Source organism: Oncorhynchus mykiss, chromosome 12, assembly GCF_057628025.1.
Source record: "Oncorhynchus mykiss isolate SJ-2025 chromosome 12, ASM5762802v1, whole genome shotgun sequence".
NCBI lineage: Eukaryota > Metazoa > Chordata > Actinopteri > Salmoniformes > Salmonidae > Oncorhynchus > Oncorhynchus mykiss.
In genome coordinates this window covers 29,762,784-29,790,743 of record NC_143033.1, presented here as the reverse complement: position 1 = coordinate 29,790,743, position 27,960 = coordinate 29,762,784, and the positions used below count along the sequence as shown (strand labels likewise).

Genomic DNA, 27,960 nt, shown 5'->3' with positions numbered 1-27,960 from the left:
CTTGACCAAAATATCAACATACAGTTACAAATGTACCATAGATTATGATAATATGCCAAAGCTGTGTCTATGTAATCTCAACTGTTCCCAGTCATATATGGGGCATTGCCCTGATGCCTCACAATCCAAGCTGAAATTGTGCTGTTTGTTTTCCGTTGAAAAATAATCTTGATATGTGATACAATTGAATTAGATTGGCCATCTGACTCATAGTAAAGCTGATACATTTTTTAAAGTTGATGGATTTTGACAAGAAGACAACTCAGTTCCAAAAAATCTTTAATCAGCCCATTGATATTGAACAGTAGTATTAGTCAATTGTGTTCTATGATCGTATCAAAGAAAGCAAGATGACAATAATTCTCAGAGCGATGTGCGTTCTCCCAGAATAATACTGTGAAGCGTTCACATTGAATTCAAAAGAAACTTTCAGAGTGATGCTTCAAAACGTGTTATGCTGCAAAATCTGGGTTTTGTGTAAATGGGATGAAGCCTATGGGTGAATCTCAGCTTGCTCAATCTGCAATATTTTAAGCAAAACTCTTTCAAATCTGATTGATTCAGGTAGTTTGTACATACAATTGTGATATACTTAATTATCTTACTGAATACCTTTATATTCATATAAACAAATAACAATAAAAAAAACTGCTGGTCTAAGTTTATTCTGTACAAACAAGCCAAGCCAATGGAATCATATCAGTTGGTTAGAGTAGGTGCCATCTTAAGCTATTCTCTGTTTATAACAAAGCAGAAGTCGCATTCGCAGAACGGGTTTAGCAAAAGAAGACACAGTTAACTGAAAAATAACAAAGGTACTTAAACAGACGACCATAGATCGGAGTACAACACTAATATGATGAAAGCCAATACTTCAAACAAATGTCAAACAAATGTCTTACCAATTTACACTTGTACATTGCACTTTGTGTGTGCGCAGACACGCACACGCTCACAAACATACGCGCACACAGTCACACACACACACACACACACACACACACACGAACGCACACACGTTGTGCATATTCAAATAGAAATATTGTTTGGATAAATGTGATACTTTTACTACAAATTGTAATCAATGTTGTAGTAAAGGTTCAATTCATCACAGTCACCGTAACAGTATTTCTCTAAGCAGAGAATGTTACAGTAACAAGCCATTCTTTAGTCAGGAAGTAAAAAATACCCTTTTAAGTTGTGAGTAACATGAGGAATATGTATAAAATAGCTTCATAACACAGATTTTCTGCTTTTTACAAATGTCCTTCAGTCAGGGATGAGTCCAGATGTTAATTGTTCCACAAAGAATTGTTGAAAATCAAAACAGATATCATAGTAAGAAAAAAGCTTCCCGTACAAATCCAACTGTACAAACACTATACTGAGGTTGTACAAGAAAGAAACAGATAAATGTTACCCTCAAAAGACAAGAATGGGAAATAAAAAGCTTTTTTTCCCCACGTTTTAACCAGCTCACAAAGGCTTTTGAAAATGATTATAAGAAAATGACACTGCTTATAGACCTCCTTCTGTGAGGAAGAGGATGCAGTAGTATTATATTGGCGGCGATTCTGCACCCTTTGAGCAGAAAAAGCTTTGTATGGCTCTTGCAGTATGAACATAAATTCAAACGTATCTTACCCACGCATCCCATACCAACTACTGTTTTGTATTCATTCCTAAACTACTGTACAGCACAGCACGCACCTCAACTCACCTCTACAATCTCTGTCCCCTGTGGTCTGTATGTCACCTGTCCCAGGCTGGGTCTATACCCGGGTGGTGGAGTGGGAGTGGGGCAGGCCTGTGGAGTTGTACCCAGCTGGGAAGGTACTGTAGGGGTGCATATTGGGAAGGCCCATCAAGGAGTTGGGGATCATGGTGATATTGTTGGGTGTCATCAGGGGGATGTCGTCTGGTGAGCGGCGCAGGGTCATGGTGTAGTCCATATTGGTGGAGAGGTGCAGGGGGTCGTGAAGGTCATGAAGGTCATGGAGGTCGTGGAGATCATGGAGGTCATGCAGGGTGTCACACTGGTTCATCTGGCTGCTCTGGGTCATCTGATGGGACAGGCTCTCGTCGATGGTGGTGGTGGTGTGGCTCACTTCGTTGCCGTTGCTCTGTCGCTGGGGACTGGCTTGATGGGGGCTGCCGTGGCCATCCTGTCGGCTGCGCTTGTCCTTACGGTAATAGAGCGCGGCAAAGGCCAGCACATTGAGGAACAGCAGTGAAGCGCCCACAGCGATGGTGACACTCAGCTCAGTGGAGTAATCTCTCGGGTTAGCCACAATCAGAGGACCCGTTTCCTCCTCATCCCCGTTACTGCTGTGGGCCGTGGAGACAGGCGGACGCTTGGTGGTGCCAGTCCTCTTACCGTTGGAGTTGGTGGTGTCCTGGGGAGGGACCTTGGTGGTGGTGGAGGTGTATTGGAACATGTCATGGAGGTTATACAGGTGGGGCACCAGGTGCTTCCAGAAAGCTACCTTGGTGGCGCGGTAGTGGTCGCGGATGCGAGGCTTCAGGCCGATGTGAAGGTACAGCTGGTCATGGGGGTTGTACTTGGACCAGGCCACCTCCTCAAAGCGGTTGGCCTTGGTGTGGATGAACTTGGTGTCCTGAGGAACTGGCTTGTTGGGATCCCTGCAAACAAACAGTGAAGACAGGGATCAGAGATTGACTACCCACATAGAAGACATTAAACTTTCATTTGTTTCATTATGGGGGATGTCAACAGGCAAGTTGTGAGCTGTGAAACTGGTTGATGTAATGTCATAGAAATGTCTTTCTGGGTAAGTCTCTAAGAGTGTCCCACACCTGGATTGTGCAACATTTGTCCATTATTCTTAAAACAATTATTCAAGCTCTGTCAAATAGGTTGTTGATCATTGCTAGACAACCATTTTCAGGTCTTGCCATAGATTTTCATGTAGATTTAAGTTAAAACTGTAACTCGCCCACTCAGGAACATTCACTGTCTTCTTGGTAAGCAACTCCAATGTATATTAGGCCTTGTGTTTTAGGTTATTGTCCTGCTGAAAAGTGAATTCATCTCCTAGTGTCTGTTGGAAAGCAGACTGAACCAGGTTTTCCTCTAGGATTTTGCCTGTGCTTAGCTCCATTCCGTTTCTTTTTTATCCTGAAAAACTCCCCAGCCCTTAACGATTACAAGCATACCCATAACATGATGCAGCCACCACTACGCTTGAAAATAAGTAATGTGTTGTATTGGATTTGCCTCAAGCATAACATTTTGTAGTATTACTTAAGTGCCTTGTTGGAATATTTGTATTATGTACTGGCTTCCTTTTTTTCACTTTGTCAATTAGGTTGGTATTGTTGAGTAACTACGATGTTGTTCATCCATCCTCAGTTTTCTCCTATCACAGCCATTAAATTCTGAAACGGTTTTAAAGTCACCATTGGCCTCATGGTGAAATCCCCGAGTGGTTTCCTTCCTCTCCGGCAACTGAGTTAGGAAGGATGCCTGTGTCTTTGTTTTGACCGGGTGTATTGATACACCATCCAAAGTGTAATGAATAACTTCACCATGCTCAAAGGGATATACAATGTCTTCTTTTGATTTTATCTACCAATAGGTGCCCTTCTTTGTGAGGCATTGGAAAACTGCCCTGGTCTTTGTGGTTGAATTTGTGTTTGAAATTTACTGCTTGACTGAGGGACCTTACAGATAATTGTACTGTATGTGTGGAGTACAGAGATGAGGTAGTCATTCAAAAATCATATTAAACACTATTATTGCACAAAGAGTGCAACTTGTCAAGCAAATGTTTACTCCTGTACTTATTTAGGCTTGACATAACAAAGGGATTGAATACTTATTGACTCGATATTTCAACTTTTCATTTGTAAAAACTAAAAATAATCCTAATTCCACTTTGACATCACAAACTGTGTGTAGTCCACTGACAAAAAAATCTAAATGTAATATTTTTTTAATTCAGGCTGTAACACAAAATGTGGAATAAGTCAAGGGGTGTGAATACTTTCTGAAGGCACTGTACATGTGAAGTGCATCTATACTGTATGTCTATAAATACTGGTTCTTCTGCACAGGCTTCAATGCGCATCTAAATATGATTAGGAAAACTTTTGGGGAAAATACATGGACACAAATGGGAAATATTCTGAAATAAGTGAAAGAATGACCCCAGTATTTTACTATACAATCAAGGCTGACCAGATCTCAGTGTACTGTACTCACCCACTCTTAGCGAAGTTAGTCCAGTAGGTCATGACCACAGCGCTGAGCATGATGTCATTCCTGGAGAAGTTGCACGGGAACAGGTCAGTGGCTCCCACCATGGGGATGCCAAACACATAGGGCACCTCGTCCCCGTGGGCCGAGTCCGACCACACAGGCTTCATCAGGCTCTGGCAGTGGTGGTAGAAGGCGTAGAAGTATGTGGGCGAGCCGTAGCGGGCGTGCAGGTCAGCCGTCACCACTGAGGGCTCCACCCACTGGTGGTCAGTGAACAGGGCAACTAATGTCTTCCTCCTGGTCTCCGGGTTGTCCCTGTCGGCCCAGTCCGTGTACATGAACTTGATGGTCTCCCTCAGAGTGTCCTTCCCCTCCGGGTAGCCATACAGGCTGTCCACAAAGTCCGACACAGCAAAATCAAAGTCGCTGCCAGATACGCCGTCCTCCAGGTCCACAACAGTCTCCACAAAGCGCAGCCCTTCCCCCTGGTTGACGCCCAGCATGATGTCATAGTTGAGGAACTCGCCCTGCTCCATCAGGATCTCGGGATCATCAGGGATGACGTCACCATCAATGACGGGGCCAAAGGCTACGTGGTAGCGGGCTGGCTGGATATCCTGCTCCACCAGCTCTCTGGCACTCTTCTTCTGCAGGCAGGACACCATGTCCAGGGTGTCCAGCACGTTGCAGCCCACCCTCTCGGCCAACATGCGGGTGTACTTGACAGGCTGATAGTTGACGGCCCAGCTGGACAGGGCTGAGCCACTCTGGATGATGGCTCTGTGGAACAGGCCTGAGGAGATCACAGCACAGTCAGGCACAAACATAGATCAGAGGAGGGCTGTTTGGTCAACAACCATCTGAGACAGTAAATGTTTAGGCCTACTCTGCAGTATAACATATTGGTAGCTTCATAGGATCTCTATCTAAGTTCTGATGATGAGAGGTCAGTTTTGACCAGACTTTTGATGATAATTTGTGCTCACCGCACAATTTCATCTGAGATGGTGATAGACAAACCTCATCAACATTGCTTTTTCAATCTGTGTATCTGCAGTCTCAGTTAACTTTCATTTTCCTTTAACGAAAGATAAATCACTAAATAATATCGAGGGAAAGGATGGAACTCTAAAAATGATATGAATTCTAATTGAGAGTGTATATTCCACAATTAAAAATAAAGCTTAGTAAGTGGTGCATATGCAAGGTCTCACAACATTGGCCACATTAAAAAGGGATTTGAATTAATTAAACTCTCACTCAACACAAAGGCATCATATTTGTGGCACTCATCTTGAAGAGTACTGATTTTGGGAATGAGTCACGATAGAAAATGTCAATTTACAAAAAAAAAAAAAATGTCATTTTCGTGAATACACACAGTAGCCTTGTTGAAAACATCACTGTTAAATGAACCTTTAAGATTACATTTTAAGAAACACTATTAATTCAACCTAACTCTGTGCAAGAATTGGTCCAGTGATCTTGATGTGGAATATCTTTCTCTCTCTCTCTGCTGACACTCACTGCTCTCTCACTCTCTCTCTCTGCTGACACTCACAGCTCTCTCTCTCTCTCTCTCTCTCTCTCTCTGCTGACACTCACAGCTCTCTCACTCTCTCTCTCTATCTCTCTGCTGACACTCACAGCATGTCCATCAGAACCAAGTGTAATGGAGGTCCGTGGACAGCCAGGCAAACCAAATAATAAACATTGACAGAAACCATGCTCCAAAATCAATACCACATCAGGGGGTGTGTGAGCAGGTGTGTATGCGATAACAGGCAGCCCTCATGCAGGGAACTACACACACCACAGTAGCACACACAAAGTCAGTCATCGCATCGTGCCTCAATATCTGCGTCCTCAGGGAACTCTTTAACCAAAGACTACTTGGCTATGTGGCAGGGCCACCATTTTATTTGACAGACGTGTACAGTAATTTCGAAAATTTGATAGTGCATCAGAAGTTTCTCTCTATTTATCAACTAGCCCATGTCAAAACATCTTTCAGATTGGTAAATTAGTCTAGCCAACTACCTAAACTTGTATGAATCATGATCAAATTACCGACCGTGCATGCAGGGAACGTGCCCAGTGGCCCTGACTTCCAGGGCGATATTGTTAGGCACTCACTCAGAAATCATATTAACAAGTCATGGCAAAATGGGTATAATTCAGACCTGGGATACCTGTAGTTTAAACTATGTTTGTGGAAAGTAACTCTTCCCACAAATATAGTTTGTGGAAATAACTACTTTTTAAAGCTATTCAAATACAGATCTCAGAAAGTAACTACTTATTAAAACAAATTGAATACAGATCTGAGAAAACAAGTACTTTAAAAAATATTTGAATACAGTAAGGGACTACTTTTCTGAAACTATTGGATTGGCTGCCTTCAACTAATGGCAGGACTGTATCGGAACTGCATGTTGAAGATAGAATGAATAGAGCACACACAATCTCCTATACTATTCCAATCTATCTGGCAGTCATATTTGATCTATACAATACATTTATATCTGAACATTTTGTAAATGTCCATTCTCTTGAATGTCAATTGCCCCAGGTGTACATAATCAAGTCAAACCAATTAACCAATGACATTTTGTACAGATAAGTATAAATAAGTTGTGATACTCAACTATTGTATGGCTCTTTCAACATGCTACTGAAAAGGTCAAAAGCTACAATTAATTTTATGATACCTGAAAATACTGCAGAGTAATTAAAAGCCATTTGCAAACACTACAAACATCAATTTGGATACTTACAAAAAACTACTTGGAACCTCTGTCCATCTGAGGGTAAGTGTTCTTATTTCAAACACACACTATACCATCTGTAAAGGGATCATTTTTTTGATTTTCCACCTACCTCAGCTGTAGTTGATTTCCTTTCAACACTTAATAGCCATTTTTTGTTACTATTAGCATTCTCAGTAACACTTAACATTAAACTGTTCTTGTGTCTGTGTAATACAACTGTCATTACTTTTGGAGTAACATTTTATTAGCTAACCCAAACCCTTTTAACTACTGTACACAAGAGGAATAGTGACTGTTTCTTATTCCATTTATGTAATAATTCCATTAATATGAAATTATAAAGCCATTTCCAAAGTCCTATGTAACACCAATGTTTCTATTGTAATAATCACAAAGTTACTACACATGTATAACAACTATGTCAAGTATTACCTTGTCTCATTATGAACATATATTTGTTAGTCATTCTGAAGCAGCAAAAGTGGTCTACTCTAATGTTGAGGTGATTCCATGTCCCTCATGTATTTCATTCAAGAATATAGGCTATATTGAGATTCATATCTAAGAGTTCTCCAAACCATGTACTTATGATCATATATTTAGATTAACTGAACTAACTGTAGAAGGTTTTTTGTTCTTTATCAAATATTTGGCTGCCATCAAATATATATATATATATATATATATATATATATATATATATATATATATATATATATATATATATATATATATATATATACATATATATATATATATTTAAACTTGCATATTTTCAAATACCTCAAATATTAGGTTTTTATGAGAGACATTCAAAATACTTTCAAATATAATTTGTTCCATTTCGTTCTGTTTTTTTCTGTGAGCTCAATATGCAGTTTATGTATAGATAAATCAGATCAAGCCTGAACTGTGCAACATAGTAGGGAGTTGAAGTTTCCAACAGGCCAATATTCTACACAGTTTAGCGCAGAAAACGTGGTAATTAACTACAATGACCATAATCTATTGCACGCCCGCATAAACTTGTCCGGTCTGTGCGGAGCAAGACATGGAGACTGAGAGAAGAGAGAAGGCCAATCGAGAGGGATAGAAAGCAGTTGCTTCGCAAGCCTGAAAATGGTTACACTAGTGACCATATCCCCCGTGCATCCCGCAAAGGTGGAGGTGTTGCTAACATTTACGATAGAAAATGTAAATTTATTTTAAAAAATTACATTTTCGTCTTTTGAGCTTCTAGTCATGAAATCTATGCAGCCTACTCAATCACTTTTTATAGCTACTGTTTACAGGCCTCCTGGGCCATATACAGCGTTCCTCATTGAGTTCCCTGAATTCCTTGTAGTCATAGCAGATAATATTCAAATTTTTGGTGACTTTAATATTCACATGGAAAAGTGACCCACTCCACAGACCCACGTTTTGTCCCATGGAATAAATATTGTGGATCTTAATGTTTTTCCTCATAATCATGGACTATCGGACCACCATTTTATTACGTTTGCAATTGCAACAAATAATCTGCTCAGACCCCAACCAAGGAGCATCAAAAGTCGTGCTATTAATTCACAGACAACACAACGATTCCTTGATGGCCTTCCAGACTCCCTCTGCCTACCCAAGGACGTCAGAGGACAAAAATCAGTTAACCACCTAACTGAGGAACTCAATTTAACCTTGCGCAATACCTTAGATACAGTTGCACCCCTAAAAACTAAAAACATTTGTCATAAGAAACTAGCTCCCTTGTATACAAAAAATACCCAAGCTTTGAAGCAAGCTTCCAGAAAATTGGAACGGAAATGGCGCCACACCAAACTGGAAGTCTTCCGACTAGCTTGGAAAGACAGTACCATGCAGTATCGAAGAGCCCTCACTGCTGCTCGATCATCCTATTTTTCCAACTTAATTGAGGAAAATAAGAACAATCCGAAATTCCTTTTTGATACTGTCGCAAAGCTAACTAAAAAGCAGCATTCCATGAGTGAGGATGGCTTTCACTTCAGCAGTAATAAATTCATGAACTTCTTTGAGGAAAAGATCATGATCATTAGAAAGCAAATTACAGACTCCTCTTTAAATCTACGTATTCCTTCAAAGCTCAGTTGTCCTGAGTCTGCACAACTCTGCCAGGACCTAGGATCAAGAGAGACACTCAAGTGTTTTAGTACTATATCTCTTGACACAATGATGAAAATAATCATGGCCTCTAAACCTTCAAGCTGCATACTATTCCAATTAAACTACTGAAAGAGCTGCTTCCTGTGCTTGGCCCCCCTATGTTGAACATAATAAAAGGCTCTCTATCCACCGGATGTGTACCAAACTCACTAAAAGTGGCAGTAATAAAGCCTCTCTTGAAAAAGCCAAACCTTGACCCAGAAAATATAAAAAACTATCGGCCAATATCGAATCTTCCATTCCTCTCAAAAATTTTAGAAAAAGCAGCAACTCACTGCCTTCCTGAAGACAAACAATGTATACAAAATGCTTCAGTCTGGTTTTAGACCCCATCATAGCACTGAGACTGCACTTGTGAAGGTGGTAAATTACCTTTTAATGGCATCAGACCAAGGCTCTGCATCTGTCCTCGTGCTCCTAGACCGTAGTGCTGCTTTTGATACCATTGATCACCACATTCTTTTGGTGCTAAATACGGCTACTAGAATCCTGACTAGAACCAAAAAATTTGATCCTATTACTGTTACTGTAATTTCATTATTTCCAATATGTTTTCATTAATTGAATTCACTTAGTCTATTTTATGAGAATTTGTAAGATTGTTATTTGCATAGAATAGACGGAGACCAGTCTTATCAATAATGGGATAATAGCATTTATTCTCGGAGCGCGCTCCGGAGCGCACTATCCACGAACAACAGTTTATATACAAAACATGACGTCATTTAATTGCTTCTAGAATGAATCTCCTCCTCCCGACTGAGACAAAGCAAGTTTAAAAGTTCATTCCGACTCACTAACGCACACACAGGACACACAACATAGCTGAATTAACTCTTGACCCCTCACCATTATCGATCACCACTTAGCTGACAGTTCTAGTTAACGGAAACCTGGGAATGCACTCACTACCTTATCTAAAACACCCCAGAGCTAAGTTTCGTCGGTTCAACCATAGGTTAAAGACCTTTTCTGCTTACTTAAAAAAAACACTCCTAATCTCCTCCAACCTGGCTGGAATGGTATTTATTTAAATGTAATTACCCCCTGTTTCAGGCTCCACAATCCCTCACTTATGAACTCATATTGTTAATCAGATATAATAAAACAGAGTATAAGTTTACTTAGTTACAGTTCTATTTAAAATGGGGATATTGTTTAGTCATTTATTCATAAAATTCCTAACAATTACTCCAGTGCTAGCCTCTCTACACTGGCTTCCTGTTAAAGCAAGGGCTGATTTCAAGGTTTTACTGCTAACCTACAAAGCATTACATGGGCTTGCTCCTACCTATCTTTCTGATTTGGTCCTGCCGTACATACCTACAAGTACGCTACGGTCACAAGACGCAAGGCCTCCTAATTGTGCCTAGAATTTCTAAGCAAACAGCTGGAGGCAGGGATTTTCTCCTACAGAGCTCCATTTTTATGGAATGGTCTGCGAGAATGTGAGAGACACAGACTTGGTCTCAACCTTTAAGTCTTTACTGAAGACTCATCTCTTCAGTGGGTCGTATGATTGAGTGTAGTCTGGCCCAGGAGTGTGAAGGTGAACGGAAAGGCTCTGGAGCAACGAACCGCTCTTGCTGTCTCTGCCTGGCCGGTTCCCCTCTCTCCACTGGGATTCTCTGCCTCTAACCCTATTACAGGGGCTGGCTTACTGGTGCTCTTTTATGCCATCCCTAGGTGGGGTGTGTCACTTGAGTGGGTTGAGTCACAACCTTAGGTTGTGCCGTGGCGGAGATCTTTGTGGGCTATACTCAGCCTTGTCTCAGGATGATAAGTTTGTGGTTGAAGATATCCCTCTAGTGGTGTGGGGGCTGTGCTCTGGCAAAGTGGTTGGGGTTATATCCCTCCTGTTTGGCCCTGTCCGGGGGTATTATTGGATGGGGCCACAGTGTCTCCTGACCCCTCCTTTCTCAGCCTCGAGTATTTATGCTGCAGTAGTTTATGTGTCGGGGGGCTAGGGTCAGTCTGTTATATCTGGAGTACTTCTCCTATCTTATCCGGTTTCCTGTGTGAATTTAAGTATGCTCTCTCTAATTCTCTCTTTCTCTCGGAGGACCTGAGCCCTAGGACCATGCCTCAGGACTACCTGGCATGATGACTCCTTGCTGTCCCTAGTCCACCTGACCGTGCTGCTGCTCCAGTTTCAACTGTTCTGCCTGCGGCTATGGAATCCTGACCTGTTCACTGGACGTGCTACCTGTCCCAGACCTGCTGTTTTCAACTCTCTAGAGACAGCAGGAGTGGTAGAGATACTCATAATGATCGGCTATGAAAAGCCAACTGACATTTACTCCTGAGGTGCTGACTTGCTGCACCCTCGACAACTACTGTGATTATTAATATTTGACCATGCTGGTCATTTATGAACATTTGAACATCTTGGCCATGTTCTGTTATAATCTCCACCCGGCACAGCCAGAAGAGTACTGGCCACCCCTCATTGCCTGGTTCCTCTCTAGGTTTCTTCCTAGGTTCTGGCCTTTCTAGGGAGTTTTTCCAAGCCACCGTGCTTCTACACCTGCATTGCTTGCTGTTTGGGGTTTTAGGCTGGGTTCACTTAAATACATGATCTAAGTGATTGACAGTTGGTTTTCAGGGTCATAAAAGTATGCCTTATTTACTGAAGAACTAGTAAAATTGTGATTTTGTCAGACAGCATAGGCAGCAGCAGCCCTATATGAGATGATTACTTTGAATTAAATAATAAAGTCATGGGGCCTTCCAAAGTGGCGCAGCGGTCTAAGGTGTCACTACAGACCCGGGTTCGATCCCAGGCTGTGTCACAACTGACCGGGAGTACCATAGGGCGGTGCACAATTGGCCCAGCATCGCCCAGGTTAGGGGAGGGCTTGGCCGGGGGGCTTTACTTGGCTCATCACACTCTAGCAACTCCTTGTGGAAGGCCAGACGCCTGCAGGTTGACTTCGATTGTCAGTTGGATGGTGTTTCCTCCGGCACATTTGTGCGGCTGGCTTTCGGGTTAAGCGGACGCGGATTGTCTGGAGGACGCATGACTCAACCTTCGCCTCTCCCAAGCCCGTTTGGGAGTTGCAGCGATGAGACAAGATCGCAATTGGATATCATGAAATTTGGGAGAAAAAGTAGGTAACATTTTTTAGCATTTTATTATAATAATAAAGTCATAAAACAAAAAATGTATTAAAGTAAAGTAATGTGAATAAATGATGGTTAATAAGTGATAAGTAGATGGGTGAATGGGCATTCACTACCGTTCACTACCGTTTTTTCATTTTTTTTCATTTTTTTAAAAACTTTATTTAACTAGGCAAGTCAGTTAAGAACAAATTCTTATTTACAATGGCGGCCTACCTCGGCCAAATACTAACCCAGACAGCGCTGGGACAATTGTGCGCTGCCCTATGGGACTCCCAATCACGGCCTGTTGTGATACAGCCCCTAGAACGAGATGCAGTGCCTTAGACCGCTGCGCCACTCGGGAGCCCAAATGGGACTTCCAATGTTTTTATTCTGTGTTGTTACAGCATTCAACCCACATAATGCATACTGTCAGATAAAGACAGTATATTCAGAGGGCCATAGATTACAGTTAGTGCAAGACCCTGAGCATTGAGCTGAAGGGTAGCTTCAAGCTACCAGGACATACATCACAACCACTAACCAAAGCATTACATGTCTGGAAAACAAAGGACAAATCCCACTGCTCTTTAGTCCCTTAAATTATCCACTTTGATTATACTGTATGCTACACCTTAATTATTCACTTAAATGACCTTCCTGTTTTTTACTTTGTTATGATCCCATCAAACCAAATTTGGCCTGTAGTAAAACAAGCTCATTTTACACAGCCAGGCAGTGGAAAAACATCTGGAAAACATGGCGATATAATCTTTTTTTATTATATCGCCAACGGTGATCGTGGTTCTTGATTAATGCTTGAAATATATAAATATATGATATAAAGACTTGGGTAGTCTGTCTGTATACCACAGTATCACGCTGGCTCACACAATCTCAGTGAGAGGGGCCTAAGCTGGCTCTGGTGCCGTTAGAGCTGTGGCCTGATGTAATAAAGGGCTGATTGATTAGAGGAGAAGAGGTGGTGTGTGTGTGTGTGTGTGTGTGTGTGTGTGTGTGTGTGTGTGTGTGTGTGTGTGTGTGTGTGTGTGTGTGTGTGTGTGTGTGTGTGTGTGTGTGTGTGTGTGTGTGTGTGTGTGTGTGTGTGTGTGTGTGTGTGTGTGTGTGTGTGTGTGGTTGTGGGAGATGTAAAGGCACAGATGCCACTATCTTTGTTTCAGATTGAGTGACATTCCTCAATTCATTCACAACCCTCCTTCCATTTACTCTCGTGAGGGTAAGAAAGAAATACGAGCAAATCTTTCTGAAACGCTGGGGATAAATGAGTGAGTGTAAAACAGAGTGAGGTTTAAAGATTATTATATTGATTAATAGATGCTGCACATTATGTGCTGTGTTCACATGTCTTGATGAATAAAATGTAAATATATAAAGTAAAAATGATAGATAGCTAGATAGTTAGACTCCATCCATACACTACCTTGAATTTATAGGTGGATCTGTTAAAGGGGTTCACTCTTTAAGAGGCAAAGCTTTTAGTCTGATTATATTTAGGAGAGGAGAACAATAGCCATCACTTAACTGTACCACTACCCTACCACCCTAGCCACATATCCAAACAATTCACTTCCTCTGAAGGACTCGATTGGATCCATTTGGAGTTTGGGGTTTGGTTCACAAATAGAGTACATTTTGCATCCCTTTGATATTTTAAGTAGAAATTGTTTACCAATAGTGAATTTCAAAAGCCTGTTAAATTAAATGAAGTGCCCTTTATTATAGACCACATGGAAAATTCGGCATTTTGACATGAAGATTTTAACCCGCTTAACCCCAAATGTATTGAAGGTTTCACTATCACTGTAAAGCTCTAGTTATGTTTTTGCTTTGACAAAGACCTTTCTGAAGATTTGTATTTATTTAATGTGATTAGTGATTCATTTACGTCTGTCCCTCATTTTAAAGTCAACCCAGTTACGTGAACAGAACTCGTTTGAATATAAAATAAAATCAAATTTCACATGCGCTGAAAACAACAGGTTTACAACAACCTTACAATGAAATGCTTACTTACGAACCCCTAACCAACAATGCAGTTTTAAAAAATAAGGATAAGAATAAGAAATAAAAGTAACAAGTAATTAAAGAGCAGCAGTAAAATAACAATAGGGAGACTATATACATGGGGGTACCGGTACAGAGTCAATGTGCGGGGGTGTCACGACTTCCACCGAAGGTGGCTCCCCTTCCTCGGAGGTCGTCGTCACCGGTCTACTAGCTGCCACCAATTCCCTTTTCCGTTGGTTATGTCTTATTGGTTTCACCTGTTTCTCGTTTGGGGTTTGGTTTAGAGCTATTTAAGCCTGTTATGCCCACCTGCTTTTGCGTGGGCTTGTTTCTCTGTTCTGTTTTGTGGATGGTATTGTTTGTATTTTTCCGGACTGTTTGTGTCCTGTTTTGGGCCGGTGATTTATTCGCCTGTTGTTTTGGCATGACCTTTTCTCACCGGAATAAATACGGTTTTCCTTAAACCTCTGCTCTCTGACTCCTGACTCCGCACGCACCACTCCTAGTTATGTAACAGGCGGCACCGGTTAGTTGAGGTAATATGTACATGTAGGTAGAGTTATTAAAGTGACTATGCATAGATGATAACAACAGAGAGTAGCAGCGGTGTAAAAGAGGGGGGGAATGCAAATAGTCTGGGTAGCAATTTGATTAGATGTTCAGGGGTCTTATGGCTTGGGGGTAGAAGCTGTTAAGCCTTTTTGTCCTAGACTTGGCAGAGAAAACAGTCTATGACTTGGGTGGCTGGAGTCTTTGACAATTTTTAGGGCCTTCCTCTGACACCTCCTGGTATAGATGGCAGGATGGACACCTCCTGGTATAGATGGATGGCAGGAAGCTTGACCCCAATGATGTACTGGGCCGGTCGCACTACCCTCTGTAGTGCCTTGTGATTGGACCCCGAGCAGTTGCCATACCAGGCAGTGATGCAACCAGTCAAGATGCTCTCGATTGTGCAGCTGTAGAACCTTTTGAGGATCTGAGGACCCATGCCAGATCTTTTCAGTCTCCTGAGGGGGAATAGATTTTGTCGTGCCCTCTTCACAACTCTCTTGGTGTGCTTGGACCATGTTAGTTTGTTGGTGACATGGACACCAAGGAACTTGAAGCTTTCAACCTGCTCCACTGCAGCCCCATTGATGAGAATGGGGGCGTGCTTGGTCCTCTTTTCCTGTAGTCCACAATCATCTCCTTTGTCTTGATCACGTTGAGGCAGAGGTTTTTGTCCTGTCACCACACGGCCAGGTCTCTGACCTCCTCTCTATAGGCTGTCTCATCGTTGTCGGTGATCAGGCCTACCACTGTTGTGTCATCGGCAAACTTAATGATGGTGTTGGAGTCGTGCCTGGCCGTGCAGTCATGAGTGAACAGGGAGTACAGGAGGGGACTGAGCACCCCTGAGGGGCCCCTGTGGTGGGGATCAGCATGGCGGATGTGTTGTTATCTACCCTTACCACCTGGGGCGGCCCATCAGGAAGTCCAGGATCCAGTTGCATTAGGAGGTATTTAGTCCCAGGGTCCTTAGCTTATTGATAAGCTTGGAGGGCACTATGGTGTTGAACGCTGAGCTGTAGTCAATGAATAGCATTCTCACATAAGTGTTCCTTTTGTCCAGGTGGGAAAGGGCAGTGTGGATTGCAATAGAGATTGCATCATCTGTGGATCTGTTGGGGCGGTAGGCAAATTGGAGTGGGTCTCGGGTTTCTGGGATAATGGTGTTGATGTGAGCCATTCCCAGCCTTTCAAAGCACTCTGTGAGTGATCCGGGTCGGTAGTCATTTAAGCACATTACCTTAGTGCTCTTGGCACAGGTACTATGTGGTCTGTTTAAAACATGTTGGTATTACAGACTCGGTCAGGGAGAGGTAATAAATGTCAGTGTAGACACTTGCCAGTTGGTCAGTGCATGCTCACAGTACACATCCTGGTAATCTGTCTGGCCCTGCGGCCTTATGAATGTTGACCTGCGGAGAGCGCGATCATACAGTCTTCCATAACAGCTGGTGCTCTTGTGCATGTTTCAGTGTTATTTGCCTCGAAGCAAGCATAGAAGTAGTTTAGCTCGTGTCACTGGGCAGCTCTCGGCTGTGTTTCCCTTTGTAGTCTGTAATGGTTTGCAAGCCACATCCGACGAGTGTCAAGGCCGGTGTAGTACGATTCAATCTTAGTCCTGTATTGACGCTTTGCCTGTTTGATGGTTCGTCGGAGGGCATAGCGGTATTTCATATAAGCTTCTGGATTAGAGTCCTGCTCCTTGAAAGTGGCAGCTCTAACCTTTAGCTCAATGCAGATGTTGCCTCTAATCCATGGCTTCTGGTTGGGGTATGTACGTACGGTCACTGAGGGGACGACGTCATCAATGCACTTATTGATGAAGCCAATGATTGATGTGGTGTACTCCTCAATGCCATTGGAGGAATCCCGGAACATATTCCAGTCTGTGCTAGCAAAACAGTCCTGTAGTTTAGCATCTGATTCATCTGATCACTTTTTTATTGATCTAGTCACTGGTGCACCTGCTTTAATGTTTGCTTGTAAGCAGGAATCACGAGGATAGAATTATGGTCAGATTTGCCAAATGGAGGGCGAGGGAGAACTTTGTATGTGTCTCTGTGTGTGGAGTAAAGAGTTTTTTCCCTCTGGTTGCTGACAAAAATTTGGTAAAACGGATTTAAGTTTCCCTGCATTAAAGTCCCCGGCTACTAGGAACACCGTTTTCTTGTTTGCTTATGGCGGAATAGAGCTCATTCAATGCTGTCTTAGTGCCAACCTCTGACTGTGGTGGTATGTAAACAGCTACGAAAAATACAGATTTTTTATTTTTCCTTTATTTAACTAGGTAAGTCAGATAAGAACAAATTCTTATTTTCAATGACGGCCTAGGAACAGTGGGTTAACTGCCTGTTCAGGGGCAGAACGACAGATTTGTACCTTGTCAGCTCGGGGATTTGAACTTGCAACCTCTCTAACCACTAGGCTATCCTGCCACCCCAACTCTCTAGGTAGATAGTGTGGTCTACAGCTTATCATGAGATACTCTACTTTAGGCGAGCAATAGCTCGAGACTTCCTTAGATATCGTGCACCAGCTGTTATTTACAAAATTCATAGTCCGCCGAGCCTTGTCTTACCAGACACCGATGTTCTATCCTGCCGGTACAGCGTATAACCAGCCAGCTGTATGTTGATAATGTCGTCGTTCAGCCACGACTCCGTGAAGCATAAGATATTACAGTGTTGAATGTCCCGTTGGTAGTTTAATCTCTGCGAATATCATCGATTTTATTCTTAAAAAATGTCACGTTTGCTAGCAGAATGGAAGGAAGTGGGGGTTTATTCAATCGCCTACAAATTCTCAGAAGGCAGCACGCCCTCTGGCCCATTTTTCTCCACCTCCTCTTCACGCAAATCAAGGGGATCTGGGCCTGTTCACAAGAAAGCAGTAAATACTTTGCGTAGGGCTCGTCAGACTCGTTAAAGGAAAAAAAGGATTCTGCCAGTCCGTGGTGAATAATCGCAATCCTGATGTCCATTACTTCTTTTCAGTCATAAGAGACGGTAGCGGCAACATTATGTACAAAATAAGTTCAAAAATAAGTTACAAACAACACAAATATACAACAACAAAAAAACACAATCGGTTGGGCCCACGTAAAACATCAGCCTTCTTCTCCGGCGCCATTTTGGTGAAACTATTCCTTCTTTAGTTGAGGATAAGGGTTGTATACTGTGCATTCAGAAAGTACTCAGACCCCTTGAATTTTTCCACATTTTGCTACGTTAATGCCTTATTCTAAAATGTATTCAATTGTTTTTTTTCTCATCAATTTACACACAATAACCCACAATGACAAAGCAAAAACAGGCTTAGAAATGTTTGCACATTTATAAAATATAATGATAAAAAATATCACATTTACATAAGTATTCAGACCCTTTACTCAGTACTTTGTTTAAGCACCTTTGGCAGCGATTACAGCCTCGAGTCTTCTTGGATATGACACTACAAGCTTGGCACACCTGCATTTGATGAGTTTCTCCCATTCTTTTTTGCAGATCCTCTTTAGCTCAGTCCCTGCCACAGAGTTCAATCTTGGTTTCATCAGACCAGAGAATCTTATTTCTCATGGTCTCAGAGTTGTTTAGGTGCCGTTTGGCAAACTCCAAGCGGGCTATTATGTGCCTTTTACTGAGGAGTGGCTTCCGTCTGGCCACTCTACCTTAAAGGCCTTATTGGTGGAGTGCTGCAGAGATGGTTGTCCTTCTGGAAGGTTATCCCATCACCACAGAGGAACTCTGAAGCTCTGTCAGAGTGATCATCGAGTTCTTGGTCACCTCCCTGACCAAGGCCCTTCTCCCCGATTGCTCAGTTTGTCCAGGTGGTCAGCTCTAGGAAGATTCTTGGTGGTTCCAAAGGCCACTGTGTTCTTGGGGACCTTCAAGGCTGCAGATATTTTTTGGTACCCTTCTCCAGTCAACCTCATGGCTTGGTTTTTACTCTGACATGCACTGTCAGCTGTGGAACCTTATATAGACAGATGTATGCCTTTCCAAATTATGTCCAATCAATTGAATTTACCAGGTGGACTCCGATCAAGTTGTAGAAACAACTCAAGAATGATCAATGGAAACAGGATGCACCTGAGCTCAGTTTTGATTCTCATAGCAAAGGGTCAGAATACTTATGTAAATAAGATATTTATATTTGACATTTTTTATAACTTTGCAAACATATCTAAAAACCTGTTTTCACTTTGTCATTATGGGGTATTGTGTGTAGATTGATGAGGGAAAATATAATTTAGTAAATTTTTGAATAAGGCTGTAACGTAACAAAATGTGGAAAAAGGGAAGAGATCTGAATACTTTCCGAACACACTTTATAATGTAAAGGTAAAACTAAATAATGGCATAATACAGAAAAATAACATTTTTGCATTTTTGCATAAAAACATCAAAGTAGAAATAAAAGCAGATAACAGTAGATCTGTTCCAACACAGTGAATAAAGTCACTTCCCTGAAGCAATACTACAGAGCACAACACATTAATGTTAATGCTCCACATAAAGCTATACATTGAGATGAAGTACCAGATAATGTAGTACCTAGTATGTGTCTGTGAAAACTGCAGGCTGAGGAATCACTGGGTCTGTGTGTGTTTATCATGCGATAAAGCTATATAAAGGCATTCTCATTGGGCATGAGATTCACTGGTGACTATCCCCATCCCATCCCACCCCCCCTGCCCTGTCTATCCAGGTTGAGTTTTAGTCTTACCCTCAGAGTGATGGGACAGTGTGAGCAGGCTGACGCAGGATGCTCCGATCCCAGATCCAAAGACAGTGATGCGACCAGGGTCTCCTCCAAAATAGCCAATGTTCTTGCTGATCCAACGCAGGGCTTGGATCTGGTCCAGGAGTCCATAATTTCCTTTAGCTGCCTGGTCACCTGTACTGAGGAACCCTGAAGTGTACAGCAGAGGATATTAGTGTTATTTAACTTCTTTCTTGTCACACTTTTATCTGTGATTTACCATACCAGAGCAGGTTAAATACCTAGCTCAGTACATCATTCTCCTCCTCCTCCTCCACTTTTTCATAAGGATACTCTCACTGCATGGTTCCTTGAGTTGCAACCAGTCTTTTTCTCCACTATGCATTCTCCACTATGCAGTATCAATCACAGAGAGAGGGGCTGGCCCTTTCCGCCCCTCGCACAGAGATACATGAAGTGTTACAGCTGTGATGTCGCTCCTACAAGAAAGACTCCAGACCTTGGCTGTGATTCCTGCATCCCTTCCTATTTAAATCAGTCTTCCAGGCTTGACAAAAGCGGTCAATTTCTCTGGCGGTTAGTTCAAAAAAGATTAACAGTGTTTTGGAATATTGTAGCTTGTATACACCAAGTAGGCGATTAATAGTCCTAACCGTTGTCTTCTGACTGAGGAGTTCTAATCTTACTCCCTCCTCAAGACAATAACATACTGAAAAAGACTTTGCCTTCATAACCTGGGATTATACATTACACACCAGGAGAAAATGACTTCCATAGCACATGATAGAAATGTAACAAATGAATAGAAGTTTGAATAACTGGCATAAGTGTACATATGAATTGGATCTCTGTGTGGAGATCAACGTTATGAGAAGAAGAAAATGTATCTTCTAGACTGAAAAGAAATTCCACAGACACCATTCAGAGATAGTAAGAGAATCCCATCACCTAGTACTCCGACCCTGTAGTTGAGAGTGATGACGATGACATTCCCATAGCTGGCCAGCACACTCCCATCGATCATATTTCCTGTCCCCTCCATGTAGGATCCTCCATGGATGTAGACCATCACAGGCCTAGCCTCAGTGTTCCGAATGTCTGCAGAGAGAATCAGCCATTTACTATTTGTACTGTAAAGAGTTACAGGCAAGGTAATGCAACATCAGAATACTGTAACCCCTACCAGACGGTAGACTCAGCAACATTTACACCACTAAAGCTGAAGGTAAGCTCAAGGTAATGGTATTGATTTTAGCAGATGTGCTTCGGTGATTACGGTCTTGGTTGTGACGCACCAATGGAGACAAGAATGCAAAGCAAGGACACTACTCATACAGGCCTAACAGGGATCTATATTATGTCAATCTCAATGTTTTTCCCCCACAAAACTGTGTTTATACTAGAGCCTGAGCCATATTCTAATATTCTATTATTAGCAATATACCGTTTTCACATCTAGTATCTCTAAAGTGTATCTAGTTAATACTATGTGTTCACTATGTTCAACAGAGCATGCGTCTTATCAGGCAAGGTGGTCGTTTCTGTGCACCACGCTCCTATCAATTAATTTGTCATAATAGTGGTTAAATTACAGGACATGATTTTCTCTGCATCTAAAACAACAACTACTAAATATAGTTTTTTCGTCAGAATAAGTATATAAACCCTCCCCACAATATAACTGCCCTCCCCGCCCCAATGAAAAAATGACAAAGTAAAAAACAATTTGGTGACAAAAAGAATAAGGCATATGACCTGAACTGTAAGTTCAGTGTCAATGTGAGAAAGGCGTGAGTTGCCATAAAATAACTTAAGGACACCCATTTCCTACATCACACTCAATCTCTTGAACAGTACGACATGTAGTGAATAGTAATAGCTTCATCCTCATGAGTCACTCATACGGTCCTCTCATGAGACCCACAGAGAGGTAGTGGAGGAGACTTTGAGATAAGATGTAGTTGGTTATAGATAGCCCAGTTTGTGATCCCTAGAAGACACAGGAAAATCTTCACTTCCCATTCTATTTATGGTGCTACAAAATAATATCTTTGTTGATTGGTATAGCCAAAGATACAAGAAATAACCCATTTGAGTCATTGTTCAAATTGAGTAAATTTGGGATCAATGGCAAATTGACCAGCATTTGTCTTCAAGGGGGACAAAATCAGTATTCAGTGTCCCAAAAAATCCATGGCACCAAAAATACTGCAGATATTATATGGATGTCCAAATCAAAACAATTGAGAGTGAAATAGCTAAGACGCTGAGAGAATCAAGTGACTTATAATTGACTTGGCATGCCCACTGATAAACTAAGGTTTAACCACTTCTGAGTTGTCAAAGGTAAGATCGAAGACGAAAGTCTATGAAAATATCAAAAGTCAAAAAGTGTCTAAAAAAATAAAAAACGTCATGCATTAAACTTTGAGCACCAAAAATACCTTCACTGTCACCATGAGAGAAATCCACTCCTTGACTCTTGCTGTGGGCCCCTAAGAATCACATCAAGGAGGAAAAAAAAAAAAGTACAAGAGAATTCAAAAATAGCATGATTGACCACCAAGGAAGGAAGATAGTGATATCCCAATCTGTGTCTCGGAAAATCTGTCAAAAATGGCGTTACTGTAAAAACAAAAGAATGTTTGTTTGCAGTAAACATAGGCTGTGCAGAATTTGAGGTAAGATATGATGTACTCTCCTTTTCATTGCCATGACTCAATCAGAACAAATTAGATTTACATATTGTACAAACAGTAACTTTTGACATCAGAATGTTGATTTATTTCATTAATGGCTTTCCAATAATAACAAATAAAAAATGTATAGAAATCAATGTGTTTTTCGAATAAACATGTCATGGGTGGATGTTATTGTGTGGAATGATCTTACTCTGGATTGCTTTTAATTTCACACAGCAGAGAGACACACACACTCTCAGGCATGGATGGACGCACACATCTCTGACCGACATTTATCGGTCTCTACTGTGTTTGATTTTCAAATACGATGACGATGTGATCTTGGTTTTGAGCCAACTCTGAAGTCACTTTGCTCCTTTTTACTTCTTTGTTAGCTTACATACCTTCTTCTCTACATACTTTCTTGTTGGGTTTTCTGGCACATTCCTTGGATACTCTTTTGACTGAAAAATGAATGAAAGACTACGGAATAACAGAAGGCTCTGAAAAATTGAAGAAGCATTCAGGCACCCAATTCCCAACCCGGTTCACTTTTCATCACCTCAGGAACTATACAAGGGAGGTAGTGGGATAGGGGGTTAAAGATATACATCGAATTAAATAATAATCATAATGATTTCACAATGCTGCACACAGTCCATTTTCACATGCACTCTGTCTGTATATTGTATGAGCCCTAATACTCTACAAAATAAATGAAGGAAAGGAAATGTGTTTACCAATCACAATAGTGTTTACTTGAGACTAAGCACCTCCGAATTTGTCAAGTAAATATTGATCTACAGATCCATAGCATAGAAATATATAAATGTATTGCAACTCAGATTCTTACACGGTTAAGGCGTTTCATTGTAAACAACAGGCCTCTAGTGCACAATAACAAACATTTCACCGGTCTGATTTATCATAACTATTGAGCCATTCCCAGTAGTTAGGTTATGCCATGCTGTAGGCTATATTCTGACTTTAAATTATTAGTTGTCTGACGCAATAATAGGTTTTATATCAGTGTGTGATTTTCCCGTAGAGAACACAATGAACGGAGTCAACAGTGTAACAGGATGAAGAAGAGTAGGTGACATGACTTTGGATGAGAAAACAACCTGGGGTGGCACAAATGAGATGCACAAGGACAACTGCTGCATACGCAAAACATGATGATTGCAAGGTGACAGCAAGGGTAATACAGTAAACAACATGGATTGTTCCTTTGGTCCATTTTACCCGTTCCACTCACCATCCTCTGTTGGAATATAGATGTTTAAATACAAACAGTCCTCGTTCTGATCCTGAATGAGGTTGGCCACTGTGTCCAGGTTATAGGTGAACCATATGGGCATCATGATCTCAGGCACTGTGTTGCGGATGTTCTGCGGGCACACGGGCATGAAGTGGGTAGCATTCTTGATCCCTGACCAGGAAGAGGGCTGCTCTGGGGGCATGAAGCGCTTCTCCCCGATGGGAGGGGCAGCGTACGGCACCCCAAGGTACTGGTCAACGGGCTTAAGGACCTCGCCTGGCACCGCAACCCGGAGGCCCCTCAGCTTCCCAAACTGGGTGTTCACAGTCGGGTTGAAGTTCTGGCTGGTCACCACTGTAAATGGCCAGTAGGAACATAACATCCACATTAAAAGACCACGGCGGGTGGTGATGGTTGCGGTTCCTCGCCGATTTGATAGGTGTGCAGGCAACACATGGTGCGTAAACTCTGCCAAACACATGGTCTGGGCAAGTGAGTGCCCTTGCACCACGCCAATGTACACTCGAGTGTCCTCTCAACCCCTATGACCTACTATATTCCACTTAACCAGGCATCGCTCAACCTGCCCTGGGCGCCAATGGTTACTAAAAACAAATTAACAAAGCCCAGGTATTCACTCATCTCCAGCTCCAATTCTCATTGCTGTTCTGAAACCGAGCTGCAAACAAGAGAGACAAATGGTTAGGTGAGCAAACATCGGTGGGTTGCTAACTGCAATGCCCCTGAGTATACTGACGGGACTATGTTGCCAGATTACTTGAAAACTGGGGCTTCTAAATATATAGAGCGGGAGTTGCTCATCATCCGTATGCTTTCACAGAAGATAGGCTCCCTGTAGACAACCCACACAATCATTTCAAAGCAAACTAATCACTTGGGAGAACTCAAGGGACCATTTGAACACACTACTTTGGCGAGTGAGTGGTAGTATTGTCTGTAATCCAGCAGAATATGAATGTAAATACTGTATATGTAAATATATATCGCAGAGGATATGCTCATTGGCCTCAATTGTCTTCTTTTTTTTTATTTTTACGATTTCACCTGGGACAAATATTACTCTACAAACAGGCGATATAATTTCCAGCGTCATGTTTGTTATAAACACCCTTTCATGGTTCTAGTGTGGGCTGACAATACCATGGGGAGAAGATTTGAACTATCTGAAAAAGCATCTGCATCGAATGTTGTATACTGCAATGCATCTGGAAGTAAGGGATTTAGTAATATACTGCACATTCACTTTCTCTCATTTAAAAGACAGTAATGAACGGGACAGAAATATCAGAAAAACAACACTGACGTAACCTTTGAGTGGAAGGATGAAAAGCTGTGATGGAAGGAAGTACAGTGCCATATAATCATGTTCTTACCCATGATGCCTGCATGTGCGTAGTATAGAGCCACAGCAGCATGGCAACAACAACCCTCCAGTAAAACAGCTAAACACTAGACTAAATCCTAATGAAAACAGCTAAACACTAGACTAAATCCTAATGAAAACAGCTAAACACTAGACTAAATCCTAATGAAAACAGCTAAACACTAGACTAAATCCTAATGAAAACAGTGAAACAACAGTGTTGCAGAGCTACAGGCAATAGAAACAGTGTAACCAGCCTCCTGGGTCATCAGGCTGGGTACTTGCTTGTCGGTATGGATGACTCCATGAACATGCAAGCATAAGTTTGTTTCCCTAAATGAATTTCTTTAGCATTTATTGATAGACCATGGTAGAGGCACCTGAAAGTGAACCTACTCTTTTCTGGAATGAACAGATAATGATTCTGTCAAAAAACAGAAATATCTCTGAGTCCTCTACCTCTTCAAAAGTGTACAATCTGGGTTGTGAAAATATATCAGAAAAAAAGTAGTGAATGTAGCTAGATAAACGCTGTTTTTATTTGTTTATTTTCAACTTGTGCAATGATTGCAATTTATTGGCTGATGTATGGATACAGAAACAGGCTAAAGGTTGACAAAGTAAGCCTCAGCTTAGGTTAATCAGGAGGCCAGGCAAAGCTGACGAGGTATATTCCCTAAACACATAGGATTGCGTTTAGACTAGCAGGGGAGATGGAAGAGACTTCCCGACAAGACATGAATACGAATAGATTACAACCCACGGTCTCTTATACTTGCAGTGCTGTGGGAGCTATCTGATGCCCATGCAGTGTGTGTAGCCTACATTGAAAATAAATAAATTATCCAGAGTTCTCAATATCCTTATATTAAAATCATCACTTCAAAATACTGACAGGCCCTGTGTCTAAGTCTGCAACTAAATGCCGCAACCTGTCCTATTTTCCTGAGCTGTGTGTAATTTTCAGACCCAATGAAAAGGCTGTTGATTAAGAAAATACATAGAGAACAACAATGGTCACTTTGAGTGTAGGCCATTAGCCTAATGCTTTCGAATATACTCAATATGTCAAATACAGACAATTAACCATAAGTTATACCACACTCAAAACAGGTGTGTTAACATCCTGAATATAGTCTACAAATGTTGCATTTATGGGCCAAAGCTGGGCAAAAAATGTATTCATGCATTTAAAGATGCATTTGAAAAAACAACATTGTTGAGGTCCGTTATGGCGGCTACAGGCCCACAATAATGTAATGATATCAGTGGCTCTATTGGCTATGCCAGTCATAAGCACAATTACAACCACATCCCCAATGACAACTTGTAGTGAATTACTCTACACGGGGAGTCTAATTGGACACACATGACATGCTTTGACATTTCGCCTATAAATTTGTGTTAATGAATCCCAATTGCATTATACCGATTCCAAGGTAGCAGCTTGTGACCATTGGCAGAATGGTTATGGCTAAAAGATAACCGGAGTGCGGTTCTCTATCTATGTAAGGCACGCAAGGTGCTATAGCCAAATCCGGTGCTATAGCCAAATCGAGTGCCCTTGCAATTTAATGTTGCAAGGATTAATGTTAATCCTTCCAAATCGTTCAATTAGTCCAACTCGTTTTAGTGTAAAACCAAAACATGCACGGTTACAGGGTAAAAGGATGATAATGTCACAGAACACCTCGTTGAAGGTGAGCTGGTGGCACTGATTCACCAGTAATAGGCAACGATGCGTTAAAATGTCAGAGTGAAAAAGAGACTGAAAACCAGACGTTCACACAAAAGACCAAGCCACAGTCAGCCCTGCTCCTCCAAATTCCCAAATAAACACCAAGGATGCGGTTGATGAATAAAACGTTGCAAATGTTGACCCTAATTATCACATGCAAAACATCTAAATATCATCAACATATTATACAATAATGTTTAAATGTGCTACAATTAAAACACATCATATTATGAAAAGAATACCTATGATCCTGCTATGTGGGATCGTGGTGTGTAGTAAAATCTTGCCAAACCTTCATCTCATGGAAAGGGAATTTTCGACTCACCTGCTCTAACGGAGGCTCCTACTCTTCATCCCCGGTCTCCATATCATTTCGTTTTCATGGCACTGCATTGATGATCACATTTCATTAATATTATTTTTTAAATCGCATGCAAATATTTTGCTTTCAATTCACATGTTCTATTTTGTCTTCTTGATTAACATTAATATATTAGCCCTTTCGGTTTGTGCGCGCGCAGCTCGTTCACGACGGCAAGGTCAGGAGCGCCCACTGTCTTCGCGTTTCTAGGCAACCATGGGGATACGCGTGAGCTGACAGACAGGCAGTAAAGAAGTAAAGGGAATGTATCTGTATCATGGTCTAATCAAAATTATGTATATTTCATTATAATAATTAGGCTATATGGTATCTAACGCATCAGGTAGCATTTCCCCGGGTCCCTTGTGTGATCAATCAAATGTATTTCTAAAGGCCTTTTACATCAGAAGATGTCACAAAATGCTCTACAGAAACCCAGCCTAAAACCCCAAACAGCAAGCAATGCAGATGTAGAAGCACGGTGGCTAGGAAAAACTGCCTAATGAAAGACACTGAGTGATGCAGATTCAGGTCTCATCTAATTTAAAATTCAAATATAAGGGTCTAAATGTAGGCTGTGTGTGTGATAGCCTAAGCATAACCAATGCTGTTTAAGGATAGGCCTATAATCTGCATTGTCTTCCTGACAATTCAATGGGAATTATTCGATGAGATTCAGCAAATTCTGCTAATACCATGTCAACGTTTGAATGGGAAAATGGTGCTAGTAATTACCCTTTGATTAGATGTCTTTACTAAAACATTAAAATGTGAATGGTCTAATATAGTAAATGGTTTATAGTTATAAAATAAGTTTCAATTATAAAGAGGCGCTCAGCATCATCCACCCAAACACTTGCAGTATCTGGTGCTGATGCTGCGTTGGACAGCTCCCCCTTGTGGTAAGTTTAAAATTCACAGCCATCGTGGGCAACTTCAGTGGGAAACGATGTT

At 41.5% G+C, this 27,960-nt stretch overlaps 1 protein-coding gene across 2 annotated transcripts; it reads right to left on the bottom strand.

The window, feature by feature from the left end:
* Positions 1-262: 262 nt before the first annotated feature.
* On the bottom strand, positions 263-27,224 carry LOC110537364 (neuroligin-3). Of its 2 annotated transcripts, XM_021623348.3 has the most exons (7): positions 26,971-27,218; positions 23,521-24,202; positions 22,026-22,076; positions 20,530-20,679; positions 19,585-19,770; positions 4,226-5,015; positions 263-2,643 (listed from the first exon to the last, which is right to left on the bottom strand). In XM_021623348.3, exons 2-7 carry the CDS (start codon positions 24,002-24,004, stop codon positions 1,773-1,775), a joined length of 2,532 nt encoding a protein of 843 aa, XP_021479023.1. In that variant the 5' UTR covers positions 24,005-24,202; positions 26,971-27,218; the 3' UTR covers positions 263-1,772. The 2 variants fall into 2 exon arrangements, with proteins under 2 accessions (XP_021479023.1, XP_021479024.1); XM_021623349.3 differs by lacking the exon at positions 22,026-22,076 and having other exon boundaries at positions 26,971-27,224.
* Positions 27,225-27,960: the final 736 nt, after the last annotated feature.